The sequence below is a fragment of the Corythoichthys intestinalis genome, chromosome 14 (genome assembly GCF_030265065.1).
Source record: "Corythoichthys intestinalis isolate RoL2023-P3 chromosome 14, ASM3026506v1, whole genome shotgun sequence".
NCBI lineage: Eukaryota > Metazoa > Chordata > Actinopteri > Syngnathiformes > Syngnathidae > Corythoichthys > Corythoichthys intestinalis.
In genome coordinates this window covers 23,252,501-23,270,522 of record NC_080408.1, presented here as the reverse complement: position 1 = coordinate 23,270,522, position 18,022 = coordinate 23,252,501, and the positions used below count along the sequence as shown (strand labels likewise).

Below are 18,022 nucleotides of genomic sequence, written 5' to 3'. Positions count from 1 at the left end.
GAAAAAATGCGTAACCACCCCCCCTTACGAAAAAGTCAAAAATTGACTTTCCCCAAAAGTCCACTTTTTTTGCATATTTGGGCTGTGCCGAGAGTCCTGACGAGTTTTTGGAATATTTTCCGGCGCTCCCTGGCCCAAAAGTGTTTTTTGACCGTTTTTGAAATTTTGAAAAAATGCGTAACCACCCCCCCTTACGAAAAAGTCAAAAATTGACTTTCCCCAAAAGTCCAATTTTTTTGCATATTTGGGCTGTGCCGAGAGTCCTGACGGGTTCTTGGAACGTTTCATCGGCGCTCCCTGGCCCAAAAGTGTTTTTGACCGTTTTTGAAATTTTGAAAAAATGCGTAACCACCCCCCCTTACGAAAAAGTCAAAAATTGACTTTCCCCAAAAGTCCACTTTTTTTGCATATTTGGGCTGTGCCGAGAGTCCTGACGAGTTTTTGGAACATTTTCCGGCGCTCCCTGGCCCAAAAGTGTTTTTTGACGGATTTTGAAATTTTGAAAAAATGCGTAACCACCCCCCCTTACGAAAAAGTCAAAAATTGACTTTCCCCAAAAGTCCACTTTTTTTGCATATTTGGGCTCTGCCGAGAGTCTTGACAGGTTTTTGGAACGTTTCCCGGCGCTTCCTGGCCCAAAAGTGTTTTTTGACCGTTTTTGAAATTTTGAAAAAATGAGTAACCACCCCCCCTTACGAAAAAGTCAAAAATTGACTTTCCCCAAAAGTCCAATTTTTTTGCATATTTTGGCTCTGCCGAGAGTCTTGACGGGTTTTTGGAACGTTTCCCGGCGCTCCCTGACCCAAAAGTGTTTTTTGACCTATTTTGAAATTTTGAAAAAATGCGTAACCACCCCCCCTTACGAAAAAGTCAAAAATTGACTTTCCCCAAAAGTCCACTTTTTTTGCATATTTGGGCTGTGCCGAGAGTCCTGACGAGTTTTTGGAATATTTTCCGGCGCTCCCTGGCCCAAAAGTGTTTTTTGACCGTTTTTGAAATTTTGAAAAAATGCGTAACCACCCCCCCTTACGAAAAAGTCAAAAATTGACTTTCCCCAAAAGTCCAATTTTTTTGCATATTTGGGCTGTGCCGAGAGTCCTGACGGGTTCTTGGAACGTTTCATCGGCGCTCCCTGGCCCAAAAGTGTTTTTGACCGTTTTTGAAATTTTGAAAAAATGCGTAACCACCCCCCCTTACGAAAAAGTCAAAAATTGACTTTCCCCAAAAGTCCACTTTTTTTGCATATTTGGGCTCTGCCGAGAGTCCTGACGAGTTTTTGGAACATTTTCCGGCGCTCCCTGGCCCAAAAGTGTTTTTTGACGGATTTTGAAATTTTGAAAAAATGCGTAACCACCCCCCCTTACGAAAAAGTCAAAAATTGACTTTCCCCAAAAGTCCACTTTTTTTGCATATTTGGGCTCTGCCGAGAGTCTTGACGGGTTTTTGGAACGTTTCCCGGCACTTCCTGGCCCAAAAGTGTTTTTTGACCGTTTTTGAAATTTTGAAAAAATGAGTAACCACCCCCCCTTACGAAAAAGTCAAAAATTTACTTTCTTCAAAAGTCCACTTTTTTTGCATATTTGGGCTCTGCCGAGAGTCTTGACGGGTTTTTGGAACGTTTCCCGGCGCTCCCTGACCCAAAAGTGTTTTTTGACCTATTTTGAAATTTTGAAAAAATGCGTAACCACCCCCCCTTACGAAAAAGTCAAAAATTGACTTTCCCCAAAAGTCCACTTTTTTTGCATATTTGGGCTCTGCCGAGAGTCTTGACGGGTTTTTGGAACGTTTCCCGGCGCTTCCTGGCCCAAAAGTGTTTTTTGACCGTTTTTGAAATTTTGAAAAAATGAGTAACCACCCCCCCTTACGAAAAAGTCAAAAATTTACTTTCTTCAAAAGTCCACTTTTTTTGCATATTTGGGCTCTGCCGAGAGTCTTGACGGGTTTTTGGAACGTTTCCCGGCGCTCCCTGACCCAAAAGTGTTTTTTGACCTATTTTGAAATTTTGAAAAAATGCGTAACCACCCCCCCTTACGAAAAAGTCAAAAATTGACTTTCCCCAAAAGTCCACTTTTTTTGCATATTTGGGCTCTGCCGAGAGTCTTGACGGGTTTTTGGAACGTTTCCCGGCGCTTCCAGGCCCAAAAGTGTTTTTTGACCGTTTTTGAAATTTTGAAAAAATGAGTAACCACCCCCCCCTTACGAAAAAGTCAAAAATTTACTTTCTTCAAAAGTCCACTTTTTTTGCATATTTGGGCTCTGCCGAGTGTCTTGACGGGTTTTTGGAACGTTTCCCGGCGCTCCCTGGCCCAAAAGTGTTTTTTGACAGTTTTTGAAATTTTGAAAAAATGCGTAACCACCCCCCCTTACGAAAAAGTCAAAAATTGACTTTCCCCAAAAGTCCACTTATTTTGCATATTTGGGCTCTGCCGAGAGTCCTGACGAGTTTTTGGAACATTTTCCGGCGCTCCCTGGCCCAAAAGTGTTTTTTGACCGTTTTTGAAATTTTGAAAAAATGCGTAACCACCCCCCCTTACGAAAAAGTCAAAAATTGACTTTCCCCAAAAGTCCACTTTTTTTGCATATTTGGGCTGTGCCGAGAGTCCTGACGGGTTTTTGGAACGTTTCATCGGCGCTCCCTGGCCCAAAAGTGTTTTTGACCGTTTTTGAAATTTTCAAAAAATGCGTAACCACCCCCCCTTACGAAAAAGTCAAAAATTGACTTTCCCCAAAAGTCCACTTTTTTTGCATATTTGGGCTCTGCCGAGAGTCTTGACGGGTTTTTGGAACGTTTCCCGGCGCTCCCTGACCCAAAAGTGTTTTTTGACCTATTTTGAAATTTTGAAAAAATGCGTAACCACCCCCCCTTACGAAAAAGTCAAAAATTGACTTTCCCCAAAAGTCCAATTTTTTTGCATATTTGGGCTGTGCCGAGAGTCCTGACGGGTTTTTGAAACGTTTCATCGGCACTCCCTGGCCCAAAAGTGTTTTTGACCGTTTTTGAAATTTTCAAAAAATGCGTAACCACCCCCCCTTACGTAAAAGTCAAAAATTGACTTTCCCCAAAAGTCCACTTTTTTTGCATATTTGGGCTCTGCCGAGAGTCCTGACAAGTTTTTGGAACGTTTCCCGGCGCTCCCTGACCCAAAAGTGTTTTTTGACCGTTTTTGAAATTTTGAAAAAATGCGTAACCACCCCCCCTTACGAAAAAGTCAAAAATTGACTTTCCCCAAAAGTCCAATTTTTTTGCATATTTGGGCTGTGCCGAGAGTCCTGACGGGTTCTTGGAACGTTTCATCGGCACTCCCTGGCCCAAAAGTGTTTTTGACCGTTTTTGAAATTTTGAAAAAATGCGTAACCACCCCCCCTTACGAAAAAGTCAAAAATTGACTTTCCCCAAAAGTCCACTTTTTTTGCATATTTGGGCTGTGCCGAGAGTCCTGACGAGTTTTTGGAACATTTTCCGGCGCTCCCTGGCCCAAAAGTGTTTTTTGACGGATTTTGAAATTTTGAAAAAATGCGTAACCACCCCCCCTTACGAAAAAGTCAAAAATTGACTTTCCCCAAAAGTCCACTTTTTTTGCATATTTGGGCTCTGCCGAGAGTCTTGACAGGTTTTTGGAACGTTTCCCGGCGCTCCCTGGCCCAAAAGTATTTTTTGACCGATTTTGAAATTTTGAAGAAATGCGTAACCACCCCCCCTTACAAAAAAGTCAAAAATTGACTTTCACCAAAAGTCCACTTTTTTTGCATATTTGGGCTGTGCCGAGAGTCCTGACGGGTTTTTAGAACGTTTCCCGGCGCTGCCTGGCCCAAAAGTGTTTTTTGACCGTTTTTGAAATTTTGAAAAAATGCTTAACAACCCCCCCTTACGAAAAAGTCAAAAATTGACTTTCCCCAAAAGTCCACTTTTTTTGCATATTTGGGCTCTGCCGAGAGTCCTGACGGGTTTTTGGAACATTTCCCGGCGCTGCCTGGCCCAAAAGTGTTTTTTGACCGTTTTTGAAATTTTGAAGAAATGCGTAACCACCCCCCCTTACGAAAAAGTCAAAAATGGACTTTCCCCAAAAGTCCACTTTTTTTGCATATTTGGGCTCTGCCGAGAGTCTTGACGGGTTTTTGGAACGTTTCCCGGCGCTCCCTGGCCCAAAAGTGTTTTTTGACCGTTTTTGAAATTTTGAAAAAATGCGTAACCACCCCCCCTTACGAAAAAGTCAAAAATTGACTTTCCCCAAAAGTCCACTTTTGTTGCATATTTGGGCTCTGCCGAGAGTCTTGACGGGTTTTTGGAACGTTTCCCGGCGCTCCCTGGCCCAAAAGTGTTTTTGACCGTTTTTGAAATGTTCAAAAAATGCGTAACCACACCCCCTTACGAAAAAGTCAAAAATGGACTTTCCCCAAAAGTCAACTTTTTTTGCATATTTGGGCTCTGCCGAGAGTCTTGACGGGTTTTTGGAACGTTTCCCGGCGCTCCCTGGCCCAAAAGTGTTTTTTGACCGTTTTTGAATTGTTGAAAAAATGCGTAACCACCCCCCCTTACGAAAAAGTCAAAAATTGACTTTCCCCAAAAGTCCACTTTTTTTGCATATTTGGGCTGTGCCGAGAGTCCTGACGGGTTTTTAGAACGTTTCCCGGCGCTGCCTGGCCCAAAATTTTTTTTTGACCGTTTTTGAAATTTTGAAAAAATGCGTAACAACCCCCCCTTACGAAAAAGTCAAAAATTGACTTTCCCCAAAAGTCCACTTTTTTTGCATATTTGGGCTCTGCCGAGAGTCCTGACGGGTTTTTGGAACATTTCCCGGCGCTGCCTGGCCCAAAAGTGTTTTTTGACCGTTTTTGAAATTTTGAAAAAATGCGTAACCACCCCCCCTTACGAAAAAGTCAAAAATTGACTTTCACCAAAAGTCCACTTTTTTTGCATATTTGGGCTCTGCCGAGAGTCTTGACGGGTTTTTGGAACGTTTCCCGGCGCTGCCTGGCCCAAAAGTGTTTTTTGACAGTTTTTGAAATTTTGAAAAAATGCGTAACAACCCCCCCTTACGAAAAAGTCAAAAATTGACTTTCCCCAAAAGTCCACTTTTTTTGCATATTTGGGCTCTGCCGAGAGTCCTGACGGGTTTTTGGAACATTTCCCGGCGCTGCCTGGCCCAAAAGTGTTTTTTGACCGTTTTTGAAATTTTGAAGAAATGCGTAACCACCCCCCCTTACGAAAAAGTCAAAAATGGACTTTCCCCAAAAGTCCACTTTTTTTGCATATTTGGGCTCTGCCGAGAGTCTTGACGGGTTTTTGGAACGTTTCCCGGCGCTCCCTGGCCCAAAAGTGTTTTTTGACCGTTTTTGAAATTTTGAAAAAATGCGTAACCACCCCCCCTTACGAAAAAGTGAAAAATTGACTTTCCCCAAAAGTCCACTTTTGTTGCATATTTGGGCTCTGCCGAGAGTCTTGACGGGTTTTTGGAACGTTTCCCGGCGCTCCCTGGCCCAAAAGTGTTTTTGACCGTTTTTGAAATGTTCAAAAAATGCGTAACCACCCCCCCTTACGAAAAAGTCAAAAATGGACTTTCCCCAAAAGTCAACTTTTTTTGCATATTTGGGCTCTGCCGAGAGTCTTGACGGGTTTTTGGAACGTTTCCCGGCGCTCCCTGGCCCAAAAGTGTTTTTTGACCGTTTTTGAATTGTTGAAAAAATGCGTAACCACCCCCCCTTACGAAAAAGTCAAAAATTGACTTTCCCCAAAAGTCCACTTTTTTTGCATATTTGGGCTGTGCCGAGAGTCCTGACGGGTTTTTGGAACATTTCCCGGCGCTGCCTGGCCCAAAAGTGTTTTTTGACCGTTTTTGAAATTTTGAAGAAATTCATAACCACCCCCCCTTATAAAAAAGTCAAAAATTGACTTTCCCCAAAAGTCCACTTATTTTGCATATTTGGGCTCTGTCGAGAGTCCTGATGGGTTTATGTAACGTTTCCCGGCGCTCCCTGGCCCAAAAGTGTTTTTTGACGGATTTTGAAATTTTGAAAAAATGCGTAACCATCCCCCCTTACGAAAAAGTCAAAAATTGACTCTCACCAAAAGTCCACTTTTTTTGCATATCCTCCTGACTACCAGTAGTTCAAATTTGTCCTCTCTACAGGACATTTATAAACGTAAATATCTCCCACCCACTGCATCCAATTGAATTCATTCCTTTCGTGCTCTATAGAGGACATTCAGAGCTTTCCAATGATACCAAATGTGTAGGGGTGGGGTTTTGTTAACCTTTACTTTACCATGGAAGAAAATGGCTTCCGTCAATGCAAGCACGTTTTATGGGAAGAGGAAAAGTAACTGTTTAATACTTTTTATCAGACACATTTTTTCTTGAAATGTTGCTGGCGTTTTGTCTATAAGACTCTTAAGAACACGTTTAAGTGTTATTTGAGTTATTTTAAGTGTATTTTAGCAGAGTATTCAAGTGTTTAAAAAATGTCCTCTGTATCGGACATTTGAAGTACTTTTGTACATTTTACTCTTTCCCAAATGACAAGAAAGGTCATTCTCAGGAGCAGAGCGAATTTTACTTTAGATTGTTGATGGAAACTCAGACACTGAGTTATCTGATGAAGATGATGAAGATCCACTATTTGAGGCAGAAATAAAGGAAGATGATTCAGGGACCTCTGAGGAGGAAATTCAAGCAGAGCAGACCAGAAATCGGTTTTACAAATTGAGAAATTCCATCAAGCTTGTCAACGACCTTGATGTTTCAGATGAAGAAAAAACAAGTGATGTCTTGTGGAGAGTCAGGGCCCTCTTGACCAAAGTACGGCAAGGCGTCCGAGTCTGCCAAGAACAGGAAAACTGTAACAAGCAAATGGTTCATTTGACTGATCAATGCCCAGTGTGCCAGTATGTACCGGGCAAACCAAACCCAAGTAGAATTAAGGTAAATATTTGGCTTGGGTGCACCAACTGGTCTAGTTTTGGATTTTGTGGTCTACCAAGGAAAGACAACCTTCACAGTTTCAGGAGGAAAGAGCATTGGGGAACAAGCTGTTCTTTAATTGACATAGTCTGTTCTCAAGGCACCCACCTGTCCTTTGACAGGTACTTTACAACAATCAGCCTCCTTGACACCCTGATGACAAAAGGACTGACAGCGACTGGATCCCTCATGAATACCAGGGTTCCAAAAGACTGCAAGATCAGAGGGGATGAGCTCTTCAAAAAGAACTAAAAAGGGTCACCAGAGATGGTTGTGAGACAAAGCACATCTGAACTTGAATGGTTGGACAACAAGCCAGTGGTCATGGCATCATCTGCTTATGGGATTGAACATCAGGGCACACGCAGAAGATGGTCCAAGAAATAGAAAAGTTTTGTCCAAGTGTCAAGGCCACTGGCAATTGCTGAGTACAACACCAACATGGATGGTGTGGACTTGGTCAATCAAATGTAGAGTTTTTACAGGATGGCCCCTAAGACTAGAAAATGGACAGAGCGTGCCATTTTCAACTTTTTTGACCTGGCAACTGCCAACTCATGGCTTCAGCATAAGAGTGACTGCCAGTGTCTGGTGAAGAAACCACAGAAGTTCCTTGACTTCAAAGTGCTCATTGGTGAAGGATTAATTGCTCGAGCCCAAGCAGGACGTGCAGCAAGTGACAGTGAAGATGACTACACTCCCCCATGTCAAAAATGAAAACAACAGACATATGCAGCTGAGACACTATGGTGTTGTGCATCTTCCAGAGATGGTGGATGAAATACATGCATCAAGTTGTCGCCGATCTGACTGCAACAGTAAAACATACAGTATGTTATGTGCTCTGAATGCAAGATTTCCTTTGTGTTACCAAGAAAGGGAATTGCTTTTGAAGTATCCTACCAAATAAACACAATAGAAGTAAAAATGAAACAAAAGAAAAGGCATGATGGACAGTTATGTTTATGTTGAAGCCTTTGTCAAGTTGACTATTTGATATTTTCTGTTGGACTAACTATTTGACAATGAAGTTCTGTTTCCCCTTTATTGGGTTCCGATGTCCACTGTAGAGGGCACATCAAAGCTTAAAAACAAAAGTAAAAATTTCAAAAATTTCTTTTGCAGTATTCTAATTACTTCACATAGATTGGGGAATTTCAAAATAAATGTGATTGAACAACATTTTTTTCCCTGGTAGTCAGGAGGATATTTGGGCTGTGCCGAGAGTCCTGACGGGTTTTTGGAACGTTTCCCGGCGCTCCCTGGCCCAAAAGTGTTATTCGACCGTTTTTGAAATTTTGAAAAAATGCGTAACCACCCCCCTTATAAAAAAGTCAAAAATTGACTTTCCCAAAAGTTCACTTTTTTGCATATTTGGGCTGTGCCGAGAGTCCTGACAGGTTTTTGGAACATTTCCTGGCGCTCCCTGGCCCAAAAGTGTTTTTTGACCGTTTTTGAAATTTTGAAAAAATGCGTAACCACCCCCACTTACAAAAAAGTCAAAAAGTGACTTTCCCCAAAAGTCCACTCTTTTTTGCATATTTGGGCTGTGCCTAGAGTCCTGACGGGTTTTTGGAACATTTCCCGGCGCTCTCTGTCCCAAAAGTGTTTTTTGACCGTTTTTGAAATTTTGAAAAAATGTGTGACCACCTACCCTTACAAAAAAGTCAAAAATTGACTTACCCTAAAAGTACAATTTTGGCATGTTTTGGCTGTACAATGAAAACTTCAAACTACAGTGAGAAACACTTTTATTTGTCTTGTCAAAACTGCTCTAAAGGGTAAAATACATACCAGGACTGCACAAATGTTACACACACCAAGGCCCAAAAAGTATAGCAACAAATTTAACAGTTTTAATATTTCAAAATGAAAAAAAAAATGGAACATTTTGAATTAAGGTTCCATAGAAGTGGGGCGGGCTCCTGTCTTCATACTGATCTCTACCATTTACACCCAACGCACCACCGAAAATTATTTTAAACATATTTTTCTTTTGTATCTTATACTTTTTTCTCAAATTCTGATCTCAGAAATAGTACAACAGATATACCCGCTTCAAATCAACAGGAAATGACCACTTAATCACCAAAATCAACAGCATATGACAAGAAAAAACAATAGGATGTAACCTGAAATAATCCTAAGTGACCCAGTAGAGCGGCAAATCAACAGGAAGTCACCAGTGATCAACATGAAGCGGCGACCCAAAAATATCCCAGAATCAATAGGTTTAGGAAGTGACCTGGAAAAGCCTCATGTGGAATTGCCCCAAAAATCCAGGTGACCCAGAAATGCCTTAATCTACAAGAGTCACTAGAGGACATGACCCAAAGTGAAAAGTGAACTGGCAAAACCCCAAAATCAGCAGTGTGTTTTACCAATTACATATTTTTTGAAGAATTTGCATTTTTCTCATATATGAACACTCACAAAACTCAATATAAAATGAGTGTGAATTTCTAGTAAATTATTTTCTGAGTTTTCGAGCTGTGACTTGAGTCTGCCACCTTTTCCTCCTCTGGATCTGGTTTGGGTTCTGGATCCAGTTAAGGTTTGGGCTAGCGTTAGTTGTCGCTACCCATGTGTTGCAGTTTGATCTCGTCAGTGTTGAGGGACCGCAGTCTGGTCAAGTTGACAGCAGTGAAGTTGTCCACTTGGGAAACGTTGTGCTAAAGGACGCAAAAACAAGATGAAGAGGCAAGCCTCTGAAAAATGCTAAGCAAAATTCTGAAAAATTGCCTCTGACGTAAAGTCAAAACAAACTTTGGACTCACTTTATTGGTGACCGAAGCGCCTGCGTTGCTATTTGCTTGTCTCCACCTCGCTTGGAAGTTGAAATCAGGTTTCCTGTAAGACAAATGCAGACATCAGGTGGAAAGTTTGTGTTCAGCTGATAAAAAAACACTAATGGAAGAAAAACAAAAGTACTATGAGAAGATATTTGCCGATTACTGGTTTCAAGGTACACCGTGGTATGAAAACGTCACGGTTTCAAAACTGCAAAAAATTTCCGTCATACCGCCCCTATGGTAGAGCTATTTTTTATGTCCCAAAAATTCATGGAGTAATCCCACACTTGCAGCTGTAAGGCTCAACCATCCCCCACCGTCAGTGAGTCAGCTGTGCTACACAATGGCTGGAGGAAGTGAAACTCCTAAAATTTTTCCCCCATCGAAGTAAACGAAATCGTTTGTATGGGAATACTTCGACAACAGAAAAGTTAGACGGCCGCGGCTTAGATGAGGAGGGCCAACCGACAATAAAACATGTTTGCGGAGGGTGGCTGCCGAGGAGGCAACACCTCTAATATGATATGAAAATTAAAGGTTAGTAAACACTGTCATGAACGTTTCTCACCACCGGCAACAGTTAACTCCAGAAAGGTTTAGTGTGTCTAGCGTTGGTATTTTTGAGAAATGGTGTGTGCATAATGTAGACATGATACCAGTCATACACACGTGCTTTTTATGGAAATAATTATTTTTGTTTTGATGGTAATAATGTTGAGCTGTAGCTGTGGGTTTAGGCTCACCTAAAGGACTCCATTTATTTTAATTTTATATAGAATATTTCAGTTGTTTTTTTGTTATTTTCTAACTTAACATTATACTTATGTTCCAATTTGCTAATATGTTTTGAAAAAAATCCTGTTCAATCGAGAGAGAAAAAAAGATTTCAACCCAAATATCTCAAACACATTTTAGAGCTGTAGTTGCAAAACCGTGATACTGTGAAACCGGGATATTTTGGCTTAAGCGGCTAAAATTTCCAGGGCGGAGCAAGCCACAGCAAACAAGACAGCGGAGCGGACCAATCAGCGACTGGCGGATGTGACGTTAGAAACGCGATGAGGGACTTGCGTGCGGAAATAAACATACGAGGAGGAGAGCGGAGTTTATTCAACATGGCTAGCGCGAGAGACTGTTGTTAATGACTTGTGTCGATGTGTTTTTGGTAATTTAAAACTGATTTTACTCTGGATTGGAACATATTCTCGGCTCTCCTATTCACCATCTCTGTTGTTGTGGAGACGACTTCCGACGCGGAAGAGTGACGTTGCCCGTTAAGAACAAGTCACGCAAATAAATGAATCTGATTTGACGACTGATTTTGTACTTGCTCGAGAGGCCGTTAATGAGCTGGGTCCCAGACTATTCTCTCAGTGTTTGAAAAATACAAGGAGAACAGTCTGGCCGTGCCAGGCAACGTAGTGAGCACTATCCCACACAGAAATATACTTAACAAACCTTTCCAGCGTTATTTCATTGTGTAAATGCATTTATAATGATCATAAAAATATGTAAACTATTTAAACATTAAGAAAACTTGCGTTTTTTTCTGCCAACTTGAATTAAAATAAATTTCTATTGCATTTTGCCAAGGAAATGACACATGAACTATCCACCTGATAGAACAGACACACAAATATAAAAGATACAAATGTTTATGGAAATGCATCTTACAGTCTTGTTTAACTGGGAGATTTTTTTTTTTTACAAAAGACAGGCTTTAATTTGCTATCATTATGCACATGGCATCGTCACAAATGGGATCACACAGAACGCAACCACGCATGCATCCCCGCATTTCCTCCTCCTCCTGAGTCCTCACAAATAAAACTGGCTCGGGCCTACAAATAAAACGTACATTTTCGGGGGGGTTTGGGCTCGGGCCTACGACTAAAACGTAAAATTTCGGGGGTTTTGAGGGCTCGGGCATACCAAAAAAAAAAAAATCGGGTTTTTTCGGGCCTGGGCCTGCAAGTGAAGTTAATTGCTCAGGCCCGGGCCGGGTTGGGCTTAAAGACACGCGGGCCGGGTTGGTTCGGGCTGGATTTTTAGGCCCAAACTAGGCTCTCCTGTCGCTTGCCATCATAACGGAAGACAACATAAAAAGAGTGTGGAAGGTTTGAAGCGCGATTAAAAACCATGTTCAAAATAATGCTAATTTGAAGAGCTGTCCCGACTAGTTGACGTTGTCGACGTCATTGATGACGTAAATGCGTCGACGGGCAAAACACAGTCAACGGGTAATGATGGATTAAAAAAATTTACATGCGGATAAAGTTTACAATGGCAGGCGCTCGCGATGCAAGCGGCATAAAGCCAAAAAAGCAGACCAGAATGGCCAGAGCCTGGAATTATTTCCAAGAAAAAGAAAACTGAGCTAGCATACCACGGCAGCACGTCGGCTGTGAACAACACTTGAAGTGCCGTCACCCAGGTGATTTTGGAAGACAACAAGAAACAACGTGTATCAACGTGCATCATTAAATTTTTTCCCACGTACTTCACGTTTTTAATCTACTCTGCTGCTGCTCCCGAAAGCTGTAGATCTCGGAGACATCTCTGTGCATGGCATGCAGATTATATTTATTAGGATCATGGAAGCTCCCACTTGGGGAAAATATATGTATATATACTGGTCCTTCTAAAAAAAAATGCATATTCTTGATAAAGTTCATTATTTTCTGTATGTACTGATAAACATTAGACTTTCATATATTTTAGATTCATTACACATAACTGAAGTAGTTCAAGCCTTTTATTGTTTTAATATTGATGATTTTGGCAAAAAAGTCAAGAAAAACCAAAAATCCCAATCTCCAAAAAAATTAGCAAATTTCATCCTACCAATACAAAAAAGAATCAACGAATTAGCTCAAAACCCCTGCGAAAGACGAAGGCTTTTATAAACTCCCACCCTGGTTCATTACTGAAAACCGCAATCATGGGCAAGACTACTGACCTGACTGCTGTCCAGAAGGCCATCATTGACACCCTCATGCAAGAGGCTAAGACACAGAAAAATTTCTGAGCAAATAGGCTGTTCCCAGAGTGCTGTATCAAGGCACCTCAGTGGGAAGTCTCTGGGAAGGAAAAAGTGTGGCTGCACAACCAGAAGAGGTGACCGCACCCTGAGAAAGATTGTGGAGAAGAGCCGATTCCAGACCTTGGGGGACCTGCAGAAACAGTGGACTGAGTCTGGAGTAGAAACATCCAGACCCACCGTCCACAGGCGTGTGCTGGAAATGGGCTAAAGGTGCCGCATTCCCTAGGTCAAGCCACTTTTGAACCTGAAACAGCGGCAGAAGCGCCCGATCTGGGCTACAGAGAAGCAGCACTGGACAGATGCTTAGTGGTCCAAAGTACTTTTTTCAGATGAAAGCAAATTTTGCATCTCATTCGGAAATCAAGGTGCCAAAGTTTGGAGGAAGACTTTGGAGAAGGAAATGCCAAAATGCCTGAAGTCCAGTGTCAAGTACCCACACTCAGTGATGGTCTGGGGTGCCATGTCAGCTGCTGGTGTTGATTTACTGTGTTTTATCAAGGCCAGGGTCAATGCAGCTAGCAATACGGAGATTTTGGAGCACTTCATGCTTCCATCTGCTGAAAAGCTTGATGGAGATGAAGTTTTCATTTTTCAGCACGACCTGGCACCTGCTCACAGTGCCAAAACCACTGGTAAATGGTTTACTGACCATGGCATTACTGTGGTCAATTGGCCTGCCACTCTCCTGACCTGAACCCCATAGAGAAACTGTGGGATATTGTGAAGAGGAAGTTGAGAGACACCAGTTCCAACACTGTGGATGAGCTTAAGGCCGCTATCGAAGCATCCTGGGCCTCCATAACACCTCAGCAGTGCCACAGGCTGATTGCTTCCATGCCACGCTGCATTGAAGCAGTCATTTCTGCAAAAGGATTCCCGACCAAGTATTGAGTGCATAGCTGATATAACTAATTGAAGGTTGACTTTTTTTGTATTAAAAAACACTTTTTTTGTAATGGTAGGATGAAATATGCTATTTTTTTGGGATAGGGATTTTTAGTTTTTCTTGACTTTTTTGCCAAAATCATCAATATTAAAACAATAAAAGGCTTGAACTACTTCAGTTGTGTGTAATGAAGCTAAAATACATGAAAGTAATGTGTGTCAGTACATTACAGAAAATAATTAACTTTATCACAATCTGCTAATTTTTTAAAAGGACTAGTATATATGTATATGTGTATGTATATATATATGGAAACACAGCACTGGCCTGTTTATTATAATCCATGAATGCAATAATGTCATTACTTTATATTGTAAAGTATTATTGTGTTTATACATATAGTAATATACTATAAAATTTACACTATATATTTAATTTTTGTTACTATGACTATGTGTGCCTTTCATTCAAAATAATTGTAGTAATATTTCAGTGCCCTCTGCTTTATCTGTTTTCAGGTTAAAACAAACAAAGGTTAAACAGTTTTTCCCCTCCCCAAAAAATGCGGAATGCACACCAGAAAGAGCATCTGAACTCACACAAAGTATTCTGAAAATGATTGTCCGGGACATTGCAATTCATTTTAACATTTAGAACAATATAGACATACCACAAAAAGAGTAAGAATTGTTTTGACTCCTGCTAAAAAGGTGAAGTCACAGTTTCCGTTTACATGTTTTTTTGCACTAGTTAATGCCAGCAGCATTTGACCTCATTGTGATTTATTATTGATATTTATGTTATTTATTTATCCATTAATATATGTTTTTTGTGAAATAAGCTTCAACAAAAAATTCATTATTAAATTTATAAAAATATATAGTCAACTAATCGTAAAAATAGTCGGCTGACTAATTGGGAGGAAATTAGTCGTTTGGGACAGCCCTACAAATTTGTTTTGTTCTTCTCTGTGTACGGTACTTTATTTTCACTAATTGTATTGTATATTTGTGCTCTGTCAATGTCGTTTATATTTTCACATTATATTTGTATTGATCACTTGCAAAAATGTTATGGACCTATCGCAAAACCACACCCAAAATCACAAATGTCGGACACCTAGCTGTAGAGTTGCGTAGGATTTTTTATTTATTTATTTATTTTTATATATTTTTTTCCCTTCAGGCATGATTCAACCCGAAAAGAAAAGGGCTGACGGGAGAAGCCGAAGCTTATTGAAACCCGTCCCCAGTATACCATATAGGACGCAAAAAATGCGTCCTTCGCCTTCGAGTGTCTGAGTGATGTATGTGATGAATATATGATGAATATTGTGTGTGGTCGTGACTTAAAACATCTTTTTTCCAACTTTAAATGTTTTTAACTTTAAATTGGTATAATGCTATGCGTGGGGTACCTATTTCCGACACCAGATGGAATTTTTTTGTGCCCTTTTCAATGCCTAAAACAAGGCTCGCCAATGCACACTAAATACGGCTCTGTCACCGACCAATCAAAAGGGAGCAACCCAGAAATGGCCATATTGACTGCCATTGACGGCCTTGACGGCCTTTGACATAGGCACTGAAACCAGAAAACTCACAGTCAGTCTTTTGTGGGCATTTACAGGTCACTTCCTGTTCATTTTAGGGTATTTAAAGATTACTCCTGATGGAATTTGAGTCACTACCTATTCATTGTACATTTCACTTCCTCTTCCGCAACCCAAAATCAACAGATGACCTGTAAATGCCCCCAAATCAACAGGAATTGACCCATAAATGCCCCAGAAGGAAACGGAAGTGACCAATAATCAACAGGAAATGATGTAAAATTCCCCAAAATTTACTCATTGCTTGGCATTAGCTGCCGCTGACGGCCATAGACATCCAATCCGTTTGAAGTGGGAGGGCGGCAGCAAATGAACGAATGTTCCCACCCCTAAGTGTATAATGTAGCTTTTTCAGACCTATTTGGATGGAAACGTAAACTTTAAACCGGTGTATTTACTCACCTCCAAAAGTACAAAACCACGAGACTCAATATCAGCAGAGCCGCCACTGCCACGACAGAACACACCAGAGCCGTCATATCTACGAGAGCACAAACTTGCATATCAGTGCTTGCACATCGTATTGATCATGAATCAAATGCAAATCAAAGAGACCTGAGTTGGTCAAGGGCACGTTCAAAGTTAGACGGTCATATCCAAACTGGTTGTAGCTGACGCAAACCAGAGAAGTTCCACTGTTGCTGTCCAGGCTCTTAAAGATGATGACGCTTCTGCGAGTGAGCTTGTCGAGGGACTGCTCCGTGATGTGTTTCTGGTTGGAGTTATTGACCAACACTCCCAACCATTCCCACTGCAGCAGAGGCGGCGGGTTGGCCTGGCTAATACAGGAACACTGAGTCCCGCTTGGGACATCTTGGCAGTCGGAAGAAGTCAGGATCTCGGGGGCGACTAAAGACAGCAAAATGGTGGATGAGCTTCGAGTTTGCGAGCATGACTTCTTGAGACTAGTGCTGTAACGATTAATCAATTGACCCGTGTATTTCGTTTAGGGGGGAAAAAAAGCTTCAAATTTTGCTGCTTTTGGGATTTCTTTTATCAGAGTGGCGTTGTAATATTTTGAAAATGTTTGCATTTACCGTAATTTTCGCACTCACTGTATTATGGGATATTTACACTAAAAGATTAACTGGGAACACTTTATTTGACAGCGGCATCATACTACTGTCATAAGAGCAAATGAACCACTATGAAGCTTTGAACCAATTGACTGCAAAGCTTCATTGCCCCAAGAACCTTCATTTGGTCATTACTGCTCCCTTGTTGTTGTCCAACATGACTCCTAGCATGCATTGCAGCGCTACAGATGTAAATAGCAAGCAAAATCCATGTTCTGCGCACATTTTTTTTCAGTTATTGTTCCAGTTGTTTCATTAATTTCTAATTATTGTATTTGGTAACACTTTATTTGACAGTGGCACCCTAAGACTGTCATTTGACAATCATAATTATGACATGACCCTGTAATGAGTATTAATTAATTCTTATAACGGATGTCATTTAGTATGTGCCAAATTATCTCACTTCTGTCCAAAGAACATTATTCCAGAAGTCCTGGTCTTTGTTTACATTCACGTTGGTAAACTTCAGACTGGCCTTCATGTTCTTCTTGGAGAGCAAAGGGTTCCTCCTTGCACACCTCCCATCAAGGCTAAACATGTGAAGCCTCTTTCTGATTGCAGAGGCATGCACTTTCACATCAACAGTAGCAAGAGCCTGCTGTAGGTCCCGTGATGAGTCGATGACATTAGGGTTTTGGAGACTTAGCATCTTGCGGTGAACTTGCTTGGACGGCCAGACCTGGGCATGTTGGCAGTTGTTTTGAATGTCCTCCACTTGTGGACTATTTTCCGAAAAGTGGAATAGCGAATTTTATATTCTTTTGAGATCTTTTGGAATCCCTTACCAGACTCATAAGCGTCTGCAGTCTTGTTTCTGAAGGCTTCAGACAGCTCCTTTGATCTCACCATGCTGTTTTCTATCACTTCATCAGTCACAACTAAAAGTATTCTGCGTTGAGGTGTGGGGCAAACTTTCTTCAGACCAATGTCAAAGACTGGTAGATGGCTACAAAAAGCGTCTCACTCAAGTTATATCCGCCAAAGGGGGTAACACTAGCTATTAGGTGGTAGTGTGTCCTAACATTTTCCTCAGTTAGTATATGCATTTTTGTTGATATATTTGGTTTAATGAGTGAAACAATGTTATTTTTTGTGGTTTACCTGCAATTAAATTAATTTCTTTTCCAGAGAAAAAGAAAAAACAACACCAGACATTGATATGTGAACATTTCTTTATAAAAAACTGAATATTTAACTGGGTGTCCTAATTTTTTCACATGACTAGTTTCCTAGATGTTCTTGGCAGGACGACTACTCAAATGCTAAATTTATCAAATATATATTGCCAAAGAGAAAATCATCGCTCACATGTGACATCAACGGTGAAGGGCTCAGCCGACTGCGCCCCGTGGATGTTGTTGTTTTCACAATAATAGCTTTCTTCTGAAAGCTTGGTGACATTAAAGGTGAGCTCTTGGCCCGAACCCACCAGAGTCGCACCGCTATCGTTCACACGGTACCAGTTGACGTCAGTGATCGGTGGGTTGGCCACGCCGCTGCACTTCAAAGTGACGGCGCTGCCGTCGGGCAAAGAGCCAGGTGGCGATGCTGAAACTGATGTGTTCTTAGGAGCATCTGAAACAAAATGATGATGGTTAGCATAGCTCACAGATATGTTCTTTGGACCACCAAGCTCCATTTTGAAATTCAA

General features: G+C 41.2%; 1 protein-coding gene across 1 annotated transcript in view; it reads right to left on the bottom strand.

Moving 5' to 3' along the window:
• Positions 1–8,693: 8,693 nt before the first annotated feature.
• LOC130930503 (myelin-associated glycoprotein-like) overlaps positions 8,694–18,022 on the bottom strand; it is a 24,001-nt gene continuing 14,672 nt past the window's right edge. The window contains exons 6-10 of the mRNA XM_057858488.1: positions 17,680–17,946; positions 15,848–16,141; positions 15,695–15,773; positions 9,737–9,809; positions 8,694–9,631 (exon numbers count right to left, since the gene is read on the bottom strand). Of these exons, the coding sequence (XP_057714471.1) occupies positions 9,527–9,631; positions 9,737–9,809; positions 15,695–15,773; positions 15,848–16,141; positions 17,680–17,946 (818 nt within the window). The 3' untranslated portion in view covers positions 8,694–9,526. The remainder of the gene's footprint in view (positions 9,632–9,736; positions 9,810–15,694; positions 15,774–15,847; positions 16,142–17,679; positions 17,947–18,022) is intronic.